Genomic DNA, 19,042 nt, shown 5'->3' on the forward strand with positions numbered 1-19,042 from the left:
TCACCCTCCAAGCCGGAAAGGACAAATGCTGATTGATGACCGCTGCCGCATGCAGAATTGCAGAATTTGAAAATTTCAATTGCTTAAAATAAAAATGGTGTATTTAAATAATGACTAAAGAGTCCGTATTTAGCTTCCAGGATTGACTTAGAATGAAGGAAAAAGACTATACATTTGTTTTAAATTTACCAAGGGGCATATGCCCGGACTCCACCATCACCACCAACTCTAACAAAGTGACAACCCCCCCCCCCCAAAGGTAGTTATATACATGAAAATACATGTCAGTATGTTTGGCTAAAGATCAAAACCTTGGAACGCTTTTATTAAACTAAACCCTATAGGAAATAACCTGCAGCTCATGACTGAGACACGTCAAGACAAGATATTTATTTATTTATTTGGCCAAAAAAATAACCTACTGTTAAACAAGAGAACTCCCACAAACCCAAAATATCCAGCATTATACTCTGCAGTTAACTTTATTTCGCAGTCAAAGGTTGAGGATGCTTTTCAGAGTGTAGGGGCACGTAGATCTCTGATCCTGCCAACGGAAGAAGGTAGGGGCGGAGCCTACTCCCTGCAACAGACAAGAACCGACTGTTGGTGGGGAGGTGGAGGAGGTAACGTCCAAGTCTGTGAACTTCAAGCATCAGATAGTTAGAAATTGCATTTTATAAAGAGTGTACACGTTTCCTATTGGTCAAGATTTGATGGCTGACATGGGGACCAGTTGCTTCCTATTTAAGATTACAACTGTTCCCTGATTTGTTGATTCTACGTTGACATCGGAAATCTGAGTCTTTCTGGCAGAAGTTGTGTTACGCTGCATTTCTTTTTCAGTCTGCTGCTCTGATCTTCCACAACCTTTATATTTTATTTATCATGCTCATATTGCATTTCAAGCACCCTTATATAATATGTGGATTAACTCATTCACTTTGTGTAGCACCTTAAGCTCAAGGAGCCTCCTTATTTTTCAACATTCTTTGCTGTTTTTGTGTAAATGCTGCAAGATGTAAATTCAGATTAATGCAAACGTGTGTGTGTGTGTGTGTGTGTGTGTTTCTCAGGCGTGCACGGAGACAGGATGTAAAGTATGGCGACCCCTGGAGTCAGTGTCCAATGCCAGACGACGGTAAGGATTTCATCTGTCTAATAAACTGCTTGAAATATCTTGTTATTCTGAAATATCATTCTCTGTGAACACACACACATACACACACACACAGTAGAAAGAGTATTTACACTCAAAGACACATGCTGTGATTAATGACATGACATTTGGGAAGTCACACAGGGACGGACACTCGCCTCGTGGCTCCAGACTGTCTGCACAAGAAAGCTACTCAAAAAACCTCGTATGTGATTGTTTGCCAAGAGGATCCAAATACAGAGTCCAAAGGTTATAATTCTTGTTTAAAAAAGGCTTAAATTCATCATTTCATCTGATGATGACCACTGAGAATCATAGTTATTCATATTAAATTATAAATCATGTTTGATAAAATTGTCTGCTTTCAAAATTGTTGCTTTTCTGTTGCACAAATACTCCTTTTTACTACCTGATACTGAGAAAGTGCCTGCTGTATGTCTATGAAATTCCCAGTCATGATGCTTTTTTCAGATATTAGACCGCCCTCTGGAGGACGAACTGTGCCACTGAAGTTTTGTGTTTCCCATCAAAGCAGGAAACAGCAGCAGTTCATATTAGGATCTATTTTAAACTTTCTTTTCTTCATCAGTTAAACTGTCGCTAATTTGAGTGAAATATCAGAAAGCGTTTTGTTGACGCATCATCACAGGTCAGAACCCACAGAGACGTTGATTATCACATGAATTGTTTTTTCCAACCAGCAGTCAGGAACCTAAAGAGCTTCAGTGGATTCTTCACTTTACATCCACTCTGAACCAGCTACTCACATGTTCAAGACATACTGGTATCAGCCTTAAAACTAGTGGAATATTTTGAGATGTGTTAAAACCAAATTATTTCTAACAAGCAAGTTCCCACCTTAAAATTTTGAATGCTGAAATCATATATCCTGGAATGGAATTATAATCCTCATTTCATCATTTATCTGCTATGTGATAGTCATGATCGGGACATTTGATCAAAGAGTTTTGTCATTTCACAATCACACTGATGTGTATGCAGCGATGTAAAAGTAATAAATTTTGAGGCAGCTATTTCCACATCAGTATCACCAGTGGTGGTGGGCGGATCGATACCAAATATCGATAATATCGATACCAATGTTGGTATCAATAATATCGATACCAACATTGGTATCGATATTATTGATACCGGTGTAATGAGGTCAATACTCTAGTTTCAGTTTCTCTCCTGTATGCATTGCTGCATTCAGAAAAGAAGTGCACTAAAGGGGAGAAATTTTGTTTTATTTTTTTGTATTTTATTTCGTGAACACACATTCTATTTGAAATTGTACTTGTTTTATAACATTTGTCATAGATCATTTTGGACACCTTGTTTATTTAAGAAAAAAAATCCAGAAAATAAGTGCAATGAAGGGAGAAATTTTATTTTTGTCTTTTAGTTCCTGAACTATTTTCCGTAAAACATCAGACACAGCCCCAATCTGTCTATCGATCTCACACCTCTAACTTACCTCCACTAGTAAACAAAACCCAGAGACACTTAAACTCTTCCACTCCTGCTGTGTGATGAACAATAAATAATTTATACATAAATATTACAATGATTAGTTCACCTTGTTTTTGTTTTTTCTTTGATTTTGACTCTGACAGTGTTACTGAAATGTTTCTTAGGTTCGGACTCTGTGGAGGTGAAGGTGGTGTACGTTGTAGAGGGAAACTCCACCTTCCTGGAGTGTTCTGCTCACTCGTCACAGGCGTCCATCAGGTGGACGGTGCAGCAGTCAGAGAGTCGGCAGCAAACTGAGGTGAGATGCAAGTTTGGTTTGTCTTCAGTTTCCCCCCAAGAGCAAATAGCAAAAGACACGCGTTCATGGTGGTCAGTAAGTATTTTATCTTTATCTTTATTTTGTCATTTGATTGGTGGTTTGTATGTCACGTGATATGGATCATTCGTACCATTTGCCATTGTGTTCCATCTACAGTGCAGTTTTGGTTCTATTTAACGTGCGATTTTGGTTCCATATGTTTTGTGCTATTGCACGACACCATACACTCACACTAGTGGCGACAGCGCTTAACTTAAAAACAAACAGCAGTCTGACACAGTGCCCAGACTCACTGTGTAATGGGTGGAAAGGCTGGATGTGCAGAGGGGGCTCGAGAACGAGTCGGAGAGTTCCCGAAAAAGCAGTGTTTGCTGGAGGCAGAGCCGCTCAGGCCAGATTGGCCCTGCCGCAGCTCGGGACATGTGGGGGGCTGCTGGGGCATGGCAGGCTCTGTCAGATGACACCTGGGTGAGACGGGGCATCTTGGTCTTGCTACCAAGCTTTGGTGAGCACCGTAGGACCAGGAAGGGTGTAAGTCCCTTTTCTTTTCGTTATTAATTAATAAAATATCAAAGGACAAGGATCTATTTTAGATGTTATATAAAACAGATAATGAATGTTTTTCATGCAGTGAAACATGGAAATATTATCATTGCACGAATGAAAAAGAAAACATTCATTATCTGTATACTGTCAGATATTCAGTCTCCATCCAAATTGTGAACAAAAATACTGATATTAATTTTATGTCACATCACCCACCTCATTGTTAAATTTAAGATAAGATAATGCCTTAATAGTCCCATGACGGAGAACTTTATGATGTTATAACAGCAGAGGGACAGTCACAGAACAACAGTGGAAATATGCAAAAATAAGGTAAAAGAAATTTTCGTGTCCTGGTCCACTCCTTTATCGTTCTCCATCCCATATGAAGAAGTGACAACAGATGGACCCTTATGGCTGTGAAATTAACATTCGGTTCACAGTCCTGGTTGCTTGAGCGTGAAGTGGATGAGAGTTAACAACTGCCCATGCACAGGACACCAGTCCAACGCAGGTTACTTCCCCAGCAAAGGCTGGTTCCCACACTCTAAAAAAGGAACTGCTGTCTCAATGAGAAAAACTGATGTAACAATTTGCATAGATTTTTTTTTAAGTCTATGCAAATTAGACTTTGGTTGAGCTAATAGGATTAATAAATGGAATAGTTTTGACTGTGTTGAATGATTGGTCTCCAAAGTAAAGGTCAAACAAGGTTGATGTCCATTGGATTCTATGACATGTGACATACGAGGTCTGTTAGAAAAGTATCTGACCTTTTTATTTTTTTCAAAAACCATATGAATTTGAATCACGTGTGATTGCATCAGCCAAGCTTGAACCTTCGTGCGCATGCGTGAGTTTTTTCACGCCTGTCGGTTGCGTCATTCGCCTGTGAGCAGGCTTTGTGTGAGCACTGGTGCACCCCTCTCGTCGGATTTTTATTGTGAATAAATGTCTGAACGATTTGGAGCTTTGCTGCATCAATTTTTTCCAGAAACTGTGAGAGACCTCCAGGTGGTAACCATTCGGAAAATTCAAATGGCTTTGAGGGACGATTTTATGGGGATTACACAGATTAAGGAGTGCTCCAGCCGGTTTAAAGACCGCCCACAGCTGCTGAGAGCACGCTGCGCTCTGAGCGCCGATCGACAGGCTGAAACAACCAGATCATTTCCAACGTGAAGGCTTTGTTGATCCGGGACGTCGTCTGACTTACACAAAAATGGCAAGAGACGTGGACATCAGTAATTTTTCAGCACATTCCACTGTTACAGGAGTTTTTTTCATGGAAAGAAAAGCAGACGGATGCGCCACCGCGCTGCTCGTGGCGCGGCACAAAACCACCTCTGTTGGTCTCACAGGACGGCTTTGAGATGGCTTTCACACGGCTGTCGGTGGGTTTTCAGTTGTGTGACTAACCGAGAAATTGTGGATGAGCCTGGACATGCCAAAACATGTCCTGTGAGGCTTCATCACAGCGTTGCTTTGCGCCATGAGGCTCCACCGCGACGCACGGAATTCCTCCGCACGTCTGTCTCAATGTGCCGAAAAAGTGCTGATGTCCACGTCTTCCGCAATTCCTGTGCTAGTCAGAGGACATCCTGGATAAAACACAGCGTCCAGTTTGGAAATGAACGGCACATTCCACTGTTACAGGAGTTTTTGTCATGGAAAGAGGAGCGGAGGAATTCCGCGCGTTGCGGCGGTGCCGCATGGCGCAAAGCAACGCCGTGATGAAGCCTCACAGGACATGTTGTGGCATGTCCAGGCTCATCCACAATTTCTCGGTTAGTCACACGACTGAAAACCCACCGACAGCCGTCTGAAAGCCATCTCAAAGCCGTCCTGTGAGACCAACACGGAGGTGGTTTTGTGCCGCGCCATGAGCGGCACGGTGGCGCATCCGTCCGCTTTTCTTTCCATGAAAAAAACTCCTGTAACAGTGGAATGTGCCGAAAAAGTACTGATGTCCACGTCTCCTGCCATTTTTGTGTAAGTTAGACGACGTCCCGGATCAACAAAGCCTTCACGTTGGAAATGATCTGGTTGTTTCAGCGGGGTTTGAGCCTGTCAATTGGCGCTCGGAGCGCGGCGCACTCTCAGCAGCTGTGGGCGGTCTTTAAACCGGCTGGAGCACTCCTTAATCTGTGTAATCCCCATAAAATCGTCCCTCAAAGCCATTTGAATTTTCTGAATGGTGTCCACCTGGAGGTCTCTCACAGTTTCTGTAAAAAATTGATGCAGCAAAGCTCCAAATCGTTCAGACATTTATTCGCAATAAAAATCCGACAAGAGGGGTGGACCACTGCTCACACAAAGCCTGCTCACAGGCGAATGACGCAACCGACAGGTGTGAAAAAACTCACGCATGCGCACGAAGGTTCAAGCTTGGCTGATGCAATCACACGTGATTCAAATCCATATGATTTTTGAAAAAAATAAAAAGGTCGGATACTTTTCTAACAGACCTCATATGTTAGGACCCTTTCACACATAGTGCGAATACGTACAATTCAGGGCGACTCACGGCAGTAGAGCCCGTATGAGCGCACCACGAAACATTGCGCCAACGGGCAGGCATGCACGATGCTGGTGCGATGGTTCATGCACACGATGGTGTCTTTTGAGCAGGAACAGAGTGCGAGCTGCTGCAGCTGCTCACACTGTGTTCCATGGGACGAGCTGCACCACATCACACCGCTGATGTGGAGGAAAATAAAATAAAAACCAGCTGTATAATTAGTGAATATCACTGTGTTGATATAAGTAATACATAAAAGGGGACACAATACAGAAGCCCGTGGGTAAAATAACCCTGGTTAAATAATATGTCACTTCGGCTGACCCCTTGTTTGCACTCGGGGTCGCCACAGCAAATCCAAGGTGGATCTACATGTTGAATTGGCACAGATTTTACACCGGATGCCCTTCCTGACGCAACTCCACATTACATGGAGAAATGTGGCAGGGGTGTTGGGAACCTTCCGCTCTGAAACCAAGCACACTAACCACTTAAATAACCCTGGTTAAATAAAAAGAAAAAAATGCAACAGGATTCGAACCTGCACGGTCTGATTACCAGATGGAATTTTACCACTGCGCTACAATCACTGTCTTGTAACAGGAGCGTGAAATGGCTAAAATCACCAAGCAGATAAATGTATTTTCTAAAAAAAAGAAAAAAAAAAGTGCTGTGAGAACTGACCAAACATTGTTTGGTATGGCATATTTCTGTTGATACGTGATTTAAAGTGGCGTATTTGTCATACTGTTGACTTGTCCTGGTCCTGCGGCGCACCGCTCACAGCCCTCACGGCCCAACACATGTCTTGTCAGATTCAGATCGCCTGCTGCATGTCCAGATGGACTGACGGTCCGTTTCTCCTCACATCGCAAAAGCGATATATATTTTTATGTATTTCCACACAAGCACACACACGCGCTTGTCTGTCAAAACACAGGACGTGTGCTGCAGCTGTGATGTCCAGATCCAGAGATGTCTCAACAGCTGTGGGCAGCCAGCCACACTCCCTGTCCTGTCAGCGCACAGACCAAGATGTCACTCTGTGATCAGATGAGAGATGCCTCGCCTGCGGGGGGTTGGGAACCACACGCGCAGATGTGTTGGCGGGGGGAGTGCACGAAGCACATGCGCACGTGTTGTGGAGGGAGCCAACACTCTGGCACACGACATGTGCACTCGGCAACTTCACAGTCGTGGGGCATTTAGACAAATTTCACATCCACCTCAACAGTGATTGTCTGCAGACTGTTTTTGTGATGATAGTCCGAATGTGCCAAACGAGCGGTGCCAAACGAAGTGCCAAGCGAGCGGTGTTAGATGTTAATGTGGGTCAGTTGGAATTTGGCCAACACCTGCCACGAGAGGGTTTGATGGGCTCGCACAGCAGTACACACTCTCTTTCAGCTGCTGGTGTGCACAAGTAGTTGTAGCAACAGGTGTACGAGGCAGCTATGATTTTTCATGTTTTGCATGCGATTCCTGCTTCATGCGCACTTTATGCGCAAATCGAACAAATTCGCACTGTGTGAAGGGGCCCTTACCCTGTAACATGATAACTAAGCATGAAAGATGGTGCAAATATTTATTTTTAAAACCCTATTAACTCAACCAATAATTTGCATCACTTTTTACCAAAATTCTAACAACTTTATCTTTTCACCCCTGTACAAACTGAAATTGACCTTTGTCATTGTTTTAGCTGTTTTTACCCTGTAATTCCACAACATTTAGTCAAGGATAGTCTAAACTATACCATTTTGGAATCCTTATGATCAGAGAAATAATACAACATGCCTTTCATTATGATTGGAACATTTTAAAATTTTGACCCCTGTGTAATTCTTCATTGACCCCCGTGGGTCATGAAAGGTCAATTCCAGGATACCGCCATGTCTGAAAATAAGTATTTGTTCATTTAGAATGTGTGTGCCAAATTTGGTGCTTTAGTCACCAAATGAACAATTGCTATGGAAATTTTAGCTAAGCTGTACCACTAATTAGACTTTGGAGTACATTTAGACAGTTTTAGGTTAGCAAATGACATTTTTTTGTGATATTTTACCAATATACTCACTGACCACTAGGGATCGCACATGGTTCTGTCTTTGAGAAAGGGTGCTTTAGAGTGAATTTCAAGATCTCTCCTGCCAAGGTGACCAAGAAGCATCATAAAAAGATCCAGAACGCACCTCAGCAGCTGCTGTCTGAACTGAGACCTGTTCTCAGTGTTTCTGTGTCAGAAATAAAGCATATTAGTTATCACTCATCACAGCACACGCACACACACACACACACACACACACACACACACACACACACACACACACACACACACACACACACACACACACACACACACACACACACACACACACACACACACATATGAATGTGACCTGAGCTAAAAGTCTGTTTGACACGATTTTTCCCCTCTGCCTTTGTCACCTTCAGCTGTCTCAGAGTGACAACAGCCACTCCATCCATATGAACCGAGGGTTGCTGGTTCAACACCTGGAGTTGGCTGACACAGGACTCTACACCTGCACCAGCCACGAGCACTCGTACAGCCAGGTCCGAGCCCGATACCGTCTTCACATCATCCCCGAGCACAGCCTTCAACAGAAGTCCAGTGCAAACCGCCCATCCTCAGGACCTACAGTAGGGTTAGGGGGTCCACCGCATCCACTGCCCCAGCTTCCAGGACACAGGAACTCCTGGCTGGCCCAGAACCCTCAGCTTGCCCTGAGGAACTACAAAGACCTACACACGGTTGGGACCAATAGCCTGAGTGTAGACGAGTACTGTGAGCAGCTGTGGGTCCGTGAGAAACGCCGGCAGCAGAAACTCCGTGCCCTGAAACTGAAACAGGAGAACAGGAAGGCCCGAGTGAGGAGGAACAACCCTCCTGAGATTCCCTACTAATAACCCCCCCCCCCCCCCAAAAAAAAAACAACAGACCGCAGCCGATCGTGGACAAGTCGCCTTTTCAACAAACATGTTTCTGCTAAAAGATGGACAGCAGATTTGAAAAAAGATTCCTCAGCTGAAAAATGTCATCAAACATGAAAAAGGCAGATTTGGGCAAAATGGCAGCATGGAGGAAAATTCAACACTTTACAAGCACAAATATTCCAGGAAGGTGGTTGTGCAGCACATATTGACGTGTCCATAGTTGTTGGTGACAGTTTGAAATATGGTGCACTGTAAAACAAACTCCAAATTTTTAAGCTAATAACACAAAATTAAGTTGTCAGCAACGTGCATTAAAAGCATCGAACAAACGATTTTCCATCAACTAACTTTGGTCAAAAATGACATTTATTCATGCAAGTTATATGACATACTGTTAAAAAACAGTATCCGTGTACAGATGAGGACCTTTTATTACATCAAATCAAAATTGTACAATTTCTGCTAAAATTGTAAAATCTTACGGTCTTTATTTATCTCAAAGTAAAAAAATCCTACAACATGTTCTAAATTAAATAAAAATATTATGTGTGAAATACTTTCCAATTCTTAGTGACTGATTTAACTGAAGGGTCATTCAGTGCCAGTGCCTTCTAGAATGTTCTTGTATCACTTGGTTAAAATGTGATATGTTAAGCAGCAATGCCCTTTTCTATAAGTGGGGGTTATGCCATTTCGATCATAGGAGAAACTTTATAAAAATTCTTTCTGTCAGCCCTTTTTTCCCCCCACCATTTGATGTGATAAAAATAAAATGAGTAATTTACTGAGGTGTGCTAACTCTTTAGTATAAATGGTATTTTGTAAAATTGTTGACTAAATGCAAATGTAAACTAGACTGCAAACAAATTTTATGTTATAATTCACATGTTGACACAAGATTTCCACTGTTTAAATCAATCTGAAGAAAAATATCTTATGCCAACAAAATATAACTTCACAAAAACCTTTTGTAATTTTTCTCAAAGGTTGGCATCAGAACTCAAAATTTGCTCCCTTTTTCTCTTTTGTTTAAAAATAAATACATTGAGATCTCATCCAGTTACAATTTGTAGGCTAGCATTAGCTATCATGACTGCTAATGCTAGCCTACATTTACAACAGGTGTTTGATTAACACTTGTTAGCTAATTAAGCTAACTATCGCTTAAGTTTTAAGTCAGTTTTATTAAGACTAACCTTTTACAATTTGATTTTGAAATACAGCACCAAATCACAACATAAGTCACCCCAAGATGCTTCAGTAGAGTAAGTTCTAAACTTATCCACCTACCTGAGCAAGAACATTGGCAAAAGTGGAAACTTTTAGTCTGTTTGACATCCTCACATTAAATCATTATTATGTACAGCTGCAACTAATGATCGTCATCATCACTGATTAATTGACTGATCAGTTTGTTGATTTATTGTTTGATCCAGAAAATGGTGAAAATGTCAATCAGCCCAGAGATGTCCAACACAAAGATATTCAGTTTTCTGTTAGAGAGGAGTAAAAAAATAAATAAATCATAAAATATTCACACTTAAGAAGCTGAAATCACATAATTTGGACATTTAAAAAATACTCAGAATGATTCATCCATGATCAAAACAGATGGTGATTCATATTTAAATCATTGTTGTAGCTCTGTTATGTTGTATAGTTCTTGACTTTAGTTTTTATTTATACTAGGTAATCTTACCCATGGGCATGAAGACAGTAAGGGCTACAGCAGTCTGAGATTTGACCCCAATGACCTTGACTGTACCCAAATGCTTGACCTCTGGACGACTCTGCCAGTGCAGTTTTCAAATCCAGCTAAGTGTGTGTTCCATTTGGTCCAAATTGAGTTGAAAATCAAGTACCTTGACCTCTACCAAAATGAACTCTTTCAGGGCAATTTATGGGGTCGATCTTCACCATCACACCAAGTTTGGTTGAATTCGGCAAACGGACCTCAGAGGAGTAATCCAACAAACAAACAGGCAGACATGACCTTGACTCCAGTGATTGACCTTGGCTGGGCAATTGCTGAACCCACTTCCATATGTGTGCCATGTTTGGTGGACATTGGAGTGGCTAAGTGGTTAGCACAATTGCCTCACAGCAAGAATGTTGTGGGATCGCTTCCTGTCTGGTCCTTTCTGTGTGGGTTTCCTCCCATAATCAAAAACAAGCGTCTCTACGTCTGGAGTTGGTCCACGGGTGCCGGACTGTGACTCCCCACTGCTCCTAGTGGTTGGACTGTGTCAAACTGTAATTAGGATGGGTTAAATGTATGTGCAATGACATTAAAGGCCGTTCTTCTAAAAATTAAAATTTTGACCTTTGATGAAACTTACCCTTTAAAGGCAATTCCTGGGGTTGACTGACTGTCATTCACATATTAGATTTGAAATCAAAGGAGTCAGGGAACAGACAGACAAGCGTTGCTAAACACGGGTCATGTCAAGGTGAGTCACAGAAATGTAAACTATCAACAAAATGCATTAAGCAACGAAAGTAAAAATGATAAAACGAACAATAAAACTGAATAAAATTCAAACCAGGTGTAAAAGTGCAAATCAATAGCACTAAATTAGTGTCAGTTTTAACAAACAGGAAACAGATGTTTTCAAAAAAGGTGTCTGATATAAAAGGCCCTTTCACCAGCTGACTTCGTCTTCACCCTTGGAACAAAGCTAGATCCCTAGAAAGGACAGCTCGACCAGGTACATATGGTGTAAGTAAATCAACCAAATATGTTAATAGCAGAACATTGTCACACTGCGCATGAAAAGGAAGCCAGTGAAGGGAAACCAGAACTGGAATTGTGATCAAACTTTCTTCTCCTAAAGACTCTAGCGGGAGTGATCTGAACCAGCTGGAGACCCTTGACACCAGATGTTATGGAACAAACCTGCAGTCCCCATGTACAATAGCACAAAGGTGTGCAAACCAAATAACTCCAGTTTTGACATTTTTATGGATTGAAACAATGATTTCTTGGTATTTTTCATGTTATTCTTCAGTATAGTTGCAGTTGGATTTCTGATCTTTTCCTGAGTGACGATTCCTCCTCTATGTAAAAACATAATCTCTTTATTTAAGCATCACAGTCAAATGAGGTTGCCTGAAACACACTGGAGAATATTTATAGTTCATTCTCATATCAAATATGTCGACAGACATTTAAACCAAGGGATTGTCCACAGGAGGACTTTCAACAACAAAGCTGCAAACTCTTCGTGCAGACTGAAGCATAAGGAGGTGAAATATACATGTATAAGTGCCAGATGATAAACTATATACAGTACATAGGAACATGACAGTGTTTAATGAAATCACTTTTATTGATATGTATTTATGTTGCTTCCTCTTTGCAGTGACATATTGAGGCTTCGGTCTCAATGAGGACGCACACGTAAAACTCACCTTTTCTTATTAAACTATAATGTTCATCTTATTAATGCTGCCATGTAACGATTATTCACATCAGTGTATATTATAGAACTATTTTTGATATTTTTCTGTGATCATTCATTTGTTTGTATGAACTCAAGTGTTTTAGAATTTAACTAGTTTTTCTTTTCAAAATTCACTTTTGTGAGAAATGACATTTTCAACTTTATGTGAGATTAAACCACAAAGTGCTGAGTAACATCTACAATAAAGAAATTGATTTTTATTGTGTAATATAACCTGTAAACACACAGTTTTGAATGGATTTTTTGGCCATTACTACTGCCTCATTGTTGTGGGTTCACGTCCCTCTGTTGTGGACGGGGGGTTTGTCCAGGTGGGAACCGTCTGCAGCATCACGTGACTCTCAAAACAATAAATGCAACAAAATGGATTTATGTGTTGCAGGTAGTTATACAGTTAGAGCAGCCATTCCCAAACTTAAGGGCCCCTTCACACATAGTGCAAAGTGTGGTCGAGGTGTGCACGAACTAGGAATTTCATGCAAAACGTGTGAAATCATACCTGCCTCTAACGCCTCGTACACCTGTTGCTACAACTATTTGTGCACACCAGTGGCTGAAAGAGTGGGCGCTGTGCAAACCCATCACACCCTCTCGAGGCAGGTGCCGGCCAACTTCCAGGTGACATGCATGAACATCTAACACCACTCGCATGGCACTTAGAAAATGTGTGGCCAGTCGCACTCTTGGCATGACAAGAGACTGCAGACAGTCACTGTCATACTCGCAGTGAAATTTGTCTAAGTGCCCCACAAGTGTGACTTTGCAAACACACACACTGACACGTGGGTGTGTGCGCTCCACTCACGGGAGATGTGGCTTCCGACAGGAGCAGCTGTGAGAATCTGGATCTGTACATTCCAGCTGGACAACACCTACTGTGTTTGGACAGACACGGACTAACAACTGTCCACTGTGATGCGCGTGTGTCTGATTGCTGTACTTACGTGGACATAAATAAAAACATATTGCCGTGACGACAAGCTGCAGCAAGCGAGTGTGCACATGAAGTAGACACTGACAGCCCCCAGGTTGAAATGGACCATTGGATCAGAACACACAGCGGGCGATCTGACCGTCACGTCACCCACATGAGCTCTGTTCCACATGATGCGGTGTCTGCTGTGGTGCGCCATCCACAAGACGTGTGTCGGGCAGAACACGCGCACGGCCAACTGGACACACCGGACCAGTAAATGTGGACATGAGCAGAGCCCATTGCTTCTCATTCATGTCATTTCATGACTGTATGTCTGTGACCATGGGTCATCTACAGAGCAACAGACGGATCATATTTGTATTGCTCGCTTACTTCCATGTCCTTCCTGATACGAGGCAGATTCCCACAGCTTTCAAAGAACAGCTCTGTTGTTCAGTGGTAAATTCTCTGACTGGGGATCAGAGTTCTTGAATGGTGCGGGTTCGTGTACCAGTTGGTGGTATGTGTTTTTCATTTTCTTTTAATTTATTCCACATAAGCGGCGCGATGTGGTCCCACATGTGCCAGCTGTTGTTGTCTTTTTTTTTTTTTTTATTCCACATAAGCGTTGCGATGTGGTGCACCTCGCACCGTTCCTGCTCAAAATATACCATCACGTGCACAAGCTTTTGCACCGGGATCATGCACGCCTGCCTGTTGGTGCGATGTTTCGTAGTGCGCAAATTCAAACTGTTTTGCACAGTTTCGCCGTATTTGTCTAAACATCGTCCAAATTTCACACTGTATGTGAAGGGCCCTTAAAGGACATGTCGCATGTTATTTAAAGTGTCGTCCAACAATACACCATCAAAGTATTCATGATTGTAAGTCTATCTGCGCATGTGCGATATACTTTATACTTTATTGCTAATTGAACCTGTCAGTTGTTGAGTCAGCAGGTACATTTTCCAAAAACATTTTACTCAGTATTTCTCACCAGATGACGTCAGCCTGAGCAAACTCAGAAACGGCACGATAATGAACATACAAAGTGAGACAAACGCTGAAACATCAGATCATGAAACTACTGACCATTCATATGAAAGTGATCATTCAGCATTTATTCAGATAACTGAACATGTAAGCAGATGCTTGGAAAAAAAATCAGAAATACATTATTTTCAGGACCTATGGACTTTCTACCATCTTGCAGATGTGCAGGAGTGTCATGTGCATTGCCTGGTTCAGTGTTCTGTCCTGAGAAGAGAAGACACATCACCAACAACATTAATTTTTTTTTTTTTTGCCATGACTGCATCAAAATCAATCAAGTTTTATTTCTAAAGCGCTTTACAACAACCGAAGTTGATCAAAGTGCTGCACACAGTTAAAACAACCATAAGATAAACATATACATCTAAAATATATTACAGTTGTCGATTTCCAGGGAGTTACAGCTCTATGTGTCAAAGGCCAATTGAAACAAATACGTTTTAAGCCTGGCTTTGAACAGGGGCAGGGATGAGATGGAGCGTAACTCCAGAGGAAGAGAGTTCCAGAGTCTAGGACCTGCCAAGGCAAAGGCACGATCGCCCCACTGCCCCTACTGCTTCAACCTTGGAACCACCAGCAGGTGTTGGTCTGAAGAGCGCAAGGCTGCTGGGCTGGTGAGGGTCAAAATGTCACTGAGGTAAGGTGGTGCGAGGCCTTGGATTGAACTAAAGATGAACAACAAGAGTTTAAATTGTATTCGGAACTGAACCGGGAGCCAATGGAGGGAGTAAAGAACTGGTATGATATGGTCTTATTTGCAAGTGCTGGTGAGGAGGCGAGCAGCCGCATTCTGCACCAGTTGCAGACAGTAAAGAGAGGCTTGACTAAGTCCAGTGTATAGAGCATTACAATAGTCCAGACGTGAACTGACAAAAGCATGGATGGTTTTCTGAAAATCTCTCCGGTTTAGTAAAGGTTTGACCTTAGCGAACTGTCTGAGTTGGAAAAAGCTTGCTCTAACCACGGAGTCAATTTGTTTATTAAATTTTAAATCTGAGTCAAAAATCACACCCAGATTCCTGATAGTGTGGTTGGGCTGAGAGCCAAAATAAGTGATGTTTTTAACTGAATTTAAAGACTGGAAGATCCAAAGAGGATGAATTCAGTCTTTGACTTGTTCAGACAGAGAAAGTTTTGTGATAGCCAACGCTTTATGTCAGTGAGACAGGAATTAATGAACTGTGTGTCTGAAAAAGAAGTCACAGGCAGATAGATTTGAAGTCATCCGCGTAAATATGAAAGGACACATCATGATGGGCAATAACAGAACTTAATGGCATAATGTACAATGACAAAAGGGCAGGGCCAAGAATTGAACCCTGTGGCACACTGGAGGTCAGAGGAGCTGGTGAAGAGGAGAGGTCATTAATCATAACAGTAAAAGACCTATTTCAAAGATATGACCTGAACCACTCCAGTACAGGTCCCTGGAGGCCCGTACACCTCCTGGGCCAGGCGGGTCAGCAGGATGGAATGGTCCACTGTATCAAATGCTGCAGTGAGATCCAGCATAACCAATAGCGCAGGTGTCTTGGAGTCCAGAGACAACAGAATGTCATTCTGCACTTTTAAAAGTGCCGACTCTGTGCTATGGCGCGCTCTGAATCCGGATTGAAATTTATCATAAAAATGAACAGTGATTACTTTAAAAATGAGCCATTCAGGAAACAACATCACACTTATTTAAACTTTGCAATTAATCTGCGGCTCCGTTCTTAATCGGTAGTAGCAGTTTGTCTACATTTCATTCCACAGCACGATGGGACGTTTGCTCAGAGTGACGTAAACTTTGTTGCAAACACTCAGACAAATGAGTACCAACGAGTACTTTGTTTTGATTGGTGTATTACAGACTGTTGACAGAAGTCCACAAATGAATGCAGGGATATCACCAAGTGACCTCTAATACCCAAAATCTGAGTTGTGGTGAATTCTGTGCATCATGTCCTTTAACACAATTCAATTCCGGTCAGGTGTGGGACCCTGGGACCATGTGCTGGTTGTTATGTGTTACTGCGTCCGTCACACCACAGATGATCAGCTCCAGGTCCTGGATGGCAAAAACCCAAGCAGACATCCGGTTCACCTGTGTGCTGGATGCTGCACGGAGAAAAGCAGCACATGACCAAAATGTTGGTGCTGATGCACCTCATAATAATGCAAGTCATACTCCAAAGTAATTGTTCAATAGACTCAAATTCTGCACACTTTGAAATTTTAAAATATAAAAACTCATGGTTTTATTGTGGCTGATTGCATTTGAAAAAGAAAATATTTTGGTCATTATAAATTTTGTTATAACATTGAAAATCAAAGGTGTTTTTATTTATTCTATTTAAAATGACCTCGCAAAGTTTACATGCAGCACCTGCACAGCCCGCCAGGTGGCAGCAGCGCATAGTATAGGAATCTGGGGAACAATCGGAACACTGGATTAAAACATGGGATTAAAAACAACGTCTATGATTGAATGAATGAATGAATGAATGAATGAATTTATTTGGCACACAAACTCAACAGTAACAAAAAAGTGATACAGAAGACAATTCCACTGTGACGTGTGACCAAAAGGGGGTGAGCAGATGATTAAAACACAGACAACAAGACGACACATTACTAAGGAACAAGTTCTCCTTATACATATCCTTGGGGCAGCCCAGCAACTGTAGGAAAAACATCACAGGTGCTTAATGCAATAAAGATAAACCTAACTTCTAACTTTAGTCACTTTAATTTAAACTCCCCCTCAAAGACCGTCTAACATCGTCTGTCATCTTTCATGGGATCAGATATCACTCAGAGTACAAATATGAGAGTTTGGGTTTAAACCCCACCCCTACCACATTTCTCCATGTAATGTAGACGTGTGTCAGGAAAGGCATCCGACGTAAAACTTGTGCCAATTCATCATGCAGAGATAACGGAGGCCAGCAGGTGTCGCTGTGCATATGTTGTTAGTAAACCTCACTCCCAACAGCTCGAAAGGATTCTCTGGTCACAAGGCCAGAGCCCTGGGTTTCAGCCTTCTGGTTAGAGTCCGACTTCCATGGTGAGGATCTGTTCGCGTCTGGAGTGGGGCGAATGGGCGGAGTCATAACAACACAACATAGAGAGCATCCGCTACACAGATCCAACTCGAATTTGCTGTGGCGAACCCCCGAGTGCAAACAAGGATTAATACAAACATGTACGAGGTCTATTAGAAAAGTATCCGACCTTTTTTTTTTTTTCAAAAACCATATGGATTTGAATCACGTGTGATTGCATCAGACAAGCTTGAACCCTCATGCGCATGCGTGAGTTTTTCCACGCCTGTCGGTTGCGTCATCCGCCGAGGGGGTGGACCACTCCTCACTCAAAGCCTGCTCACAGGCGAATGACGCAACCGACAGGCGTGGAAAAACTCACGCATGCGCACGAGGGTTCAAGCTTCTCTGATGCAATCACACGTGATTCAAATCCATATGGTTTTTAATAAACCATAAGGTTTATTAAATAATAAGGTTGGATACTTTTCTAATAGACCTTGTATTTTTAAAGTGGTGCTCGAAAGAAAAGACATTTGGCAACAACGGTTTGGCCATTAAGGGGAAAAAAGGTTAAGAAAAAAATTAAAATGAACCATAAATGATGGATAAAATGGAAAGATTAATAAATAAATATAACCTAAAAAGAAATAAAAAAGCTTAATGGAGCGTTGGAAAAAAATGTTTTTCATACAAGAAAAAAATTATCAAATCTAGGCTTGATCTGAAATTTTTTTTAATCTTTTTTTAAGAAAATCTTTTTTTTTTTTTTTTTGAGGGGTGAGAAAGAATAAATAAATAATAATCTATCACCGATAAGGGGCAGAATTGTTGAATAAAGCTTCAACGCAAGTGCGGCCAGCGGTGACGACGAAGACGCCCTGCTCAGAGCGCCGCTCTCATTGGACCGACATCTCTGCTATTTTGGAATTGTGGGATTGCTCGCGCCCACGGATTAAATTTGCCGGACTACTTTCTCCACACTGCTCAGTGTGACGCTCTCATTTTCTGCGACAACACACCGAACGTGTCTCTTTCCTTCAGTGCAGCTTCTTGTTCTGACTTTGACGCAAAGTTAACACCCAGTTTCATCGCCAACTGTAAATGGTCATCAAACCATTCCAATCGTATCGTGTCAATGTTTACAATGTGCTTCGGCAATAACAGGTGAAGCTGCTCATAAACTAAGTTTCCTAAATATTTATTACAGCCACTCTTAAAACTTCAGTTATCTTTATAATGTTATTACTGGTGAATTTTAGAATTGGTTTAGATGAGATATACTCATTATCTCAGGAATATATCACAATTATCTGGGAGCTACTTTTTGCGCAGGAATTCATCAAGCACGTCGGCCGCGGGCGCGTACTAACACAATATCCAGAAACCAGTTGTTCGGCCGTAACGAGAGCACACTCTGACGAGCGCCACTAACGTATCTTATCACAATCTAAAAGTGGACGCTCTCGTTTATGAGGAACTTCCCCTGTCATTGCTCAAACACATTGCACATTGTAAGCATTGATACGATGGAGTTTAATGTGGAAGAGTTCAGATATGATTGGAATCTTTTGATTACCATTTGCAGTTGGCAATGAAAGACTTGGATGTTA

The 19,042-nt window shown here is 41.9% G+C and overlaps 1 protein-coding gene across 1 annotated transcript in view; it reads left to right on the plus strand.

Annotated features, from left to right (window-relative positions):
* Positions 1 to 17,966, plus strand: part of si:dkey-49n23.1 (semaphorin-3D) — a 231,277-nt gene extending 213,311 nt beyond the window's left edge. Inside the window, exons 16-19 of the mRNA XM_034165916.1 lie at positions 1,074 to 1,138; positions 2,794 to 2,927; positions 8,470 to 9,382; positions 17,957 to 17,966. Of these exons, the coding sequence (XP_034021807.1) occupies positions 1,074 to 1,138; positions 2,794 to 2,927; positions 8,470 to 8,940 (670 nt within the window). The 3' untranslated portion in view covers positions 8,941 to 9,382; positions 17,957 to 17,966. The remainder of the gene's footprint in view (positions 1 to 1,073; positions 1,139 to 2,793; positions 2,928 to 8,469; positions 9,383 to 17,956) is intronic.
* The last annotated feature ends 1,076 nt before the right edge of the window (positions 17,967 to 19,042 follow it).

This window comes from Thalassophryne amazonica, chromosome 3 (genome assembly GCF_902500255.1).
Source record: "Thalassophryne amazonica chromosome 3, fThaAma1.1, whole genome shotgun sequence".
NCBI lineage: Eukaryota > Metazoa > Chordata > Actinopteri > Batrachoidiformes > Batrachoididae > Thalassophryne > Thalassophryne amazonica.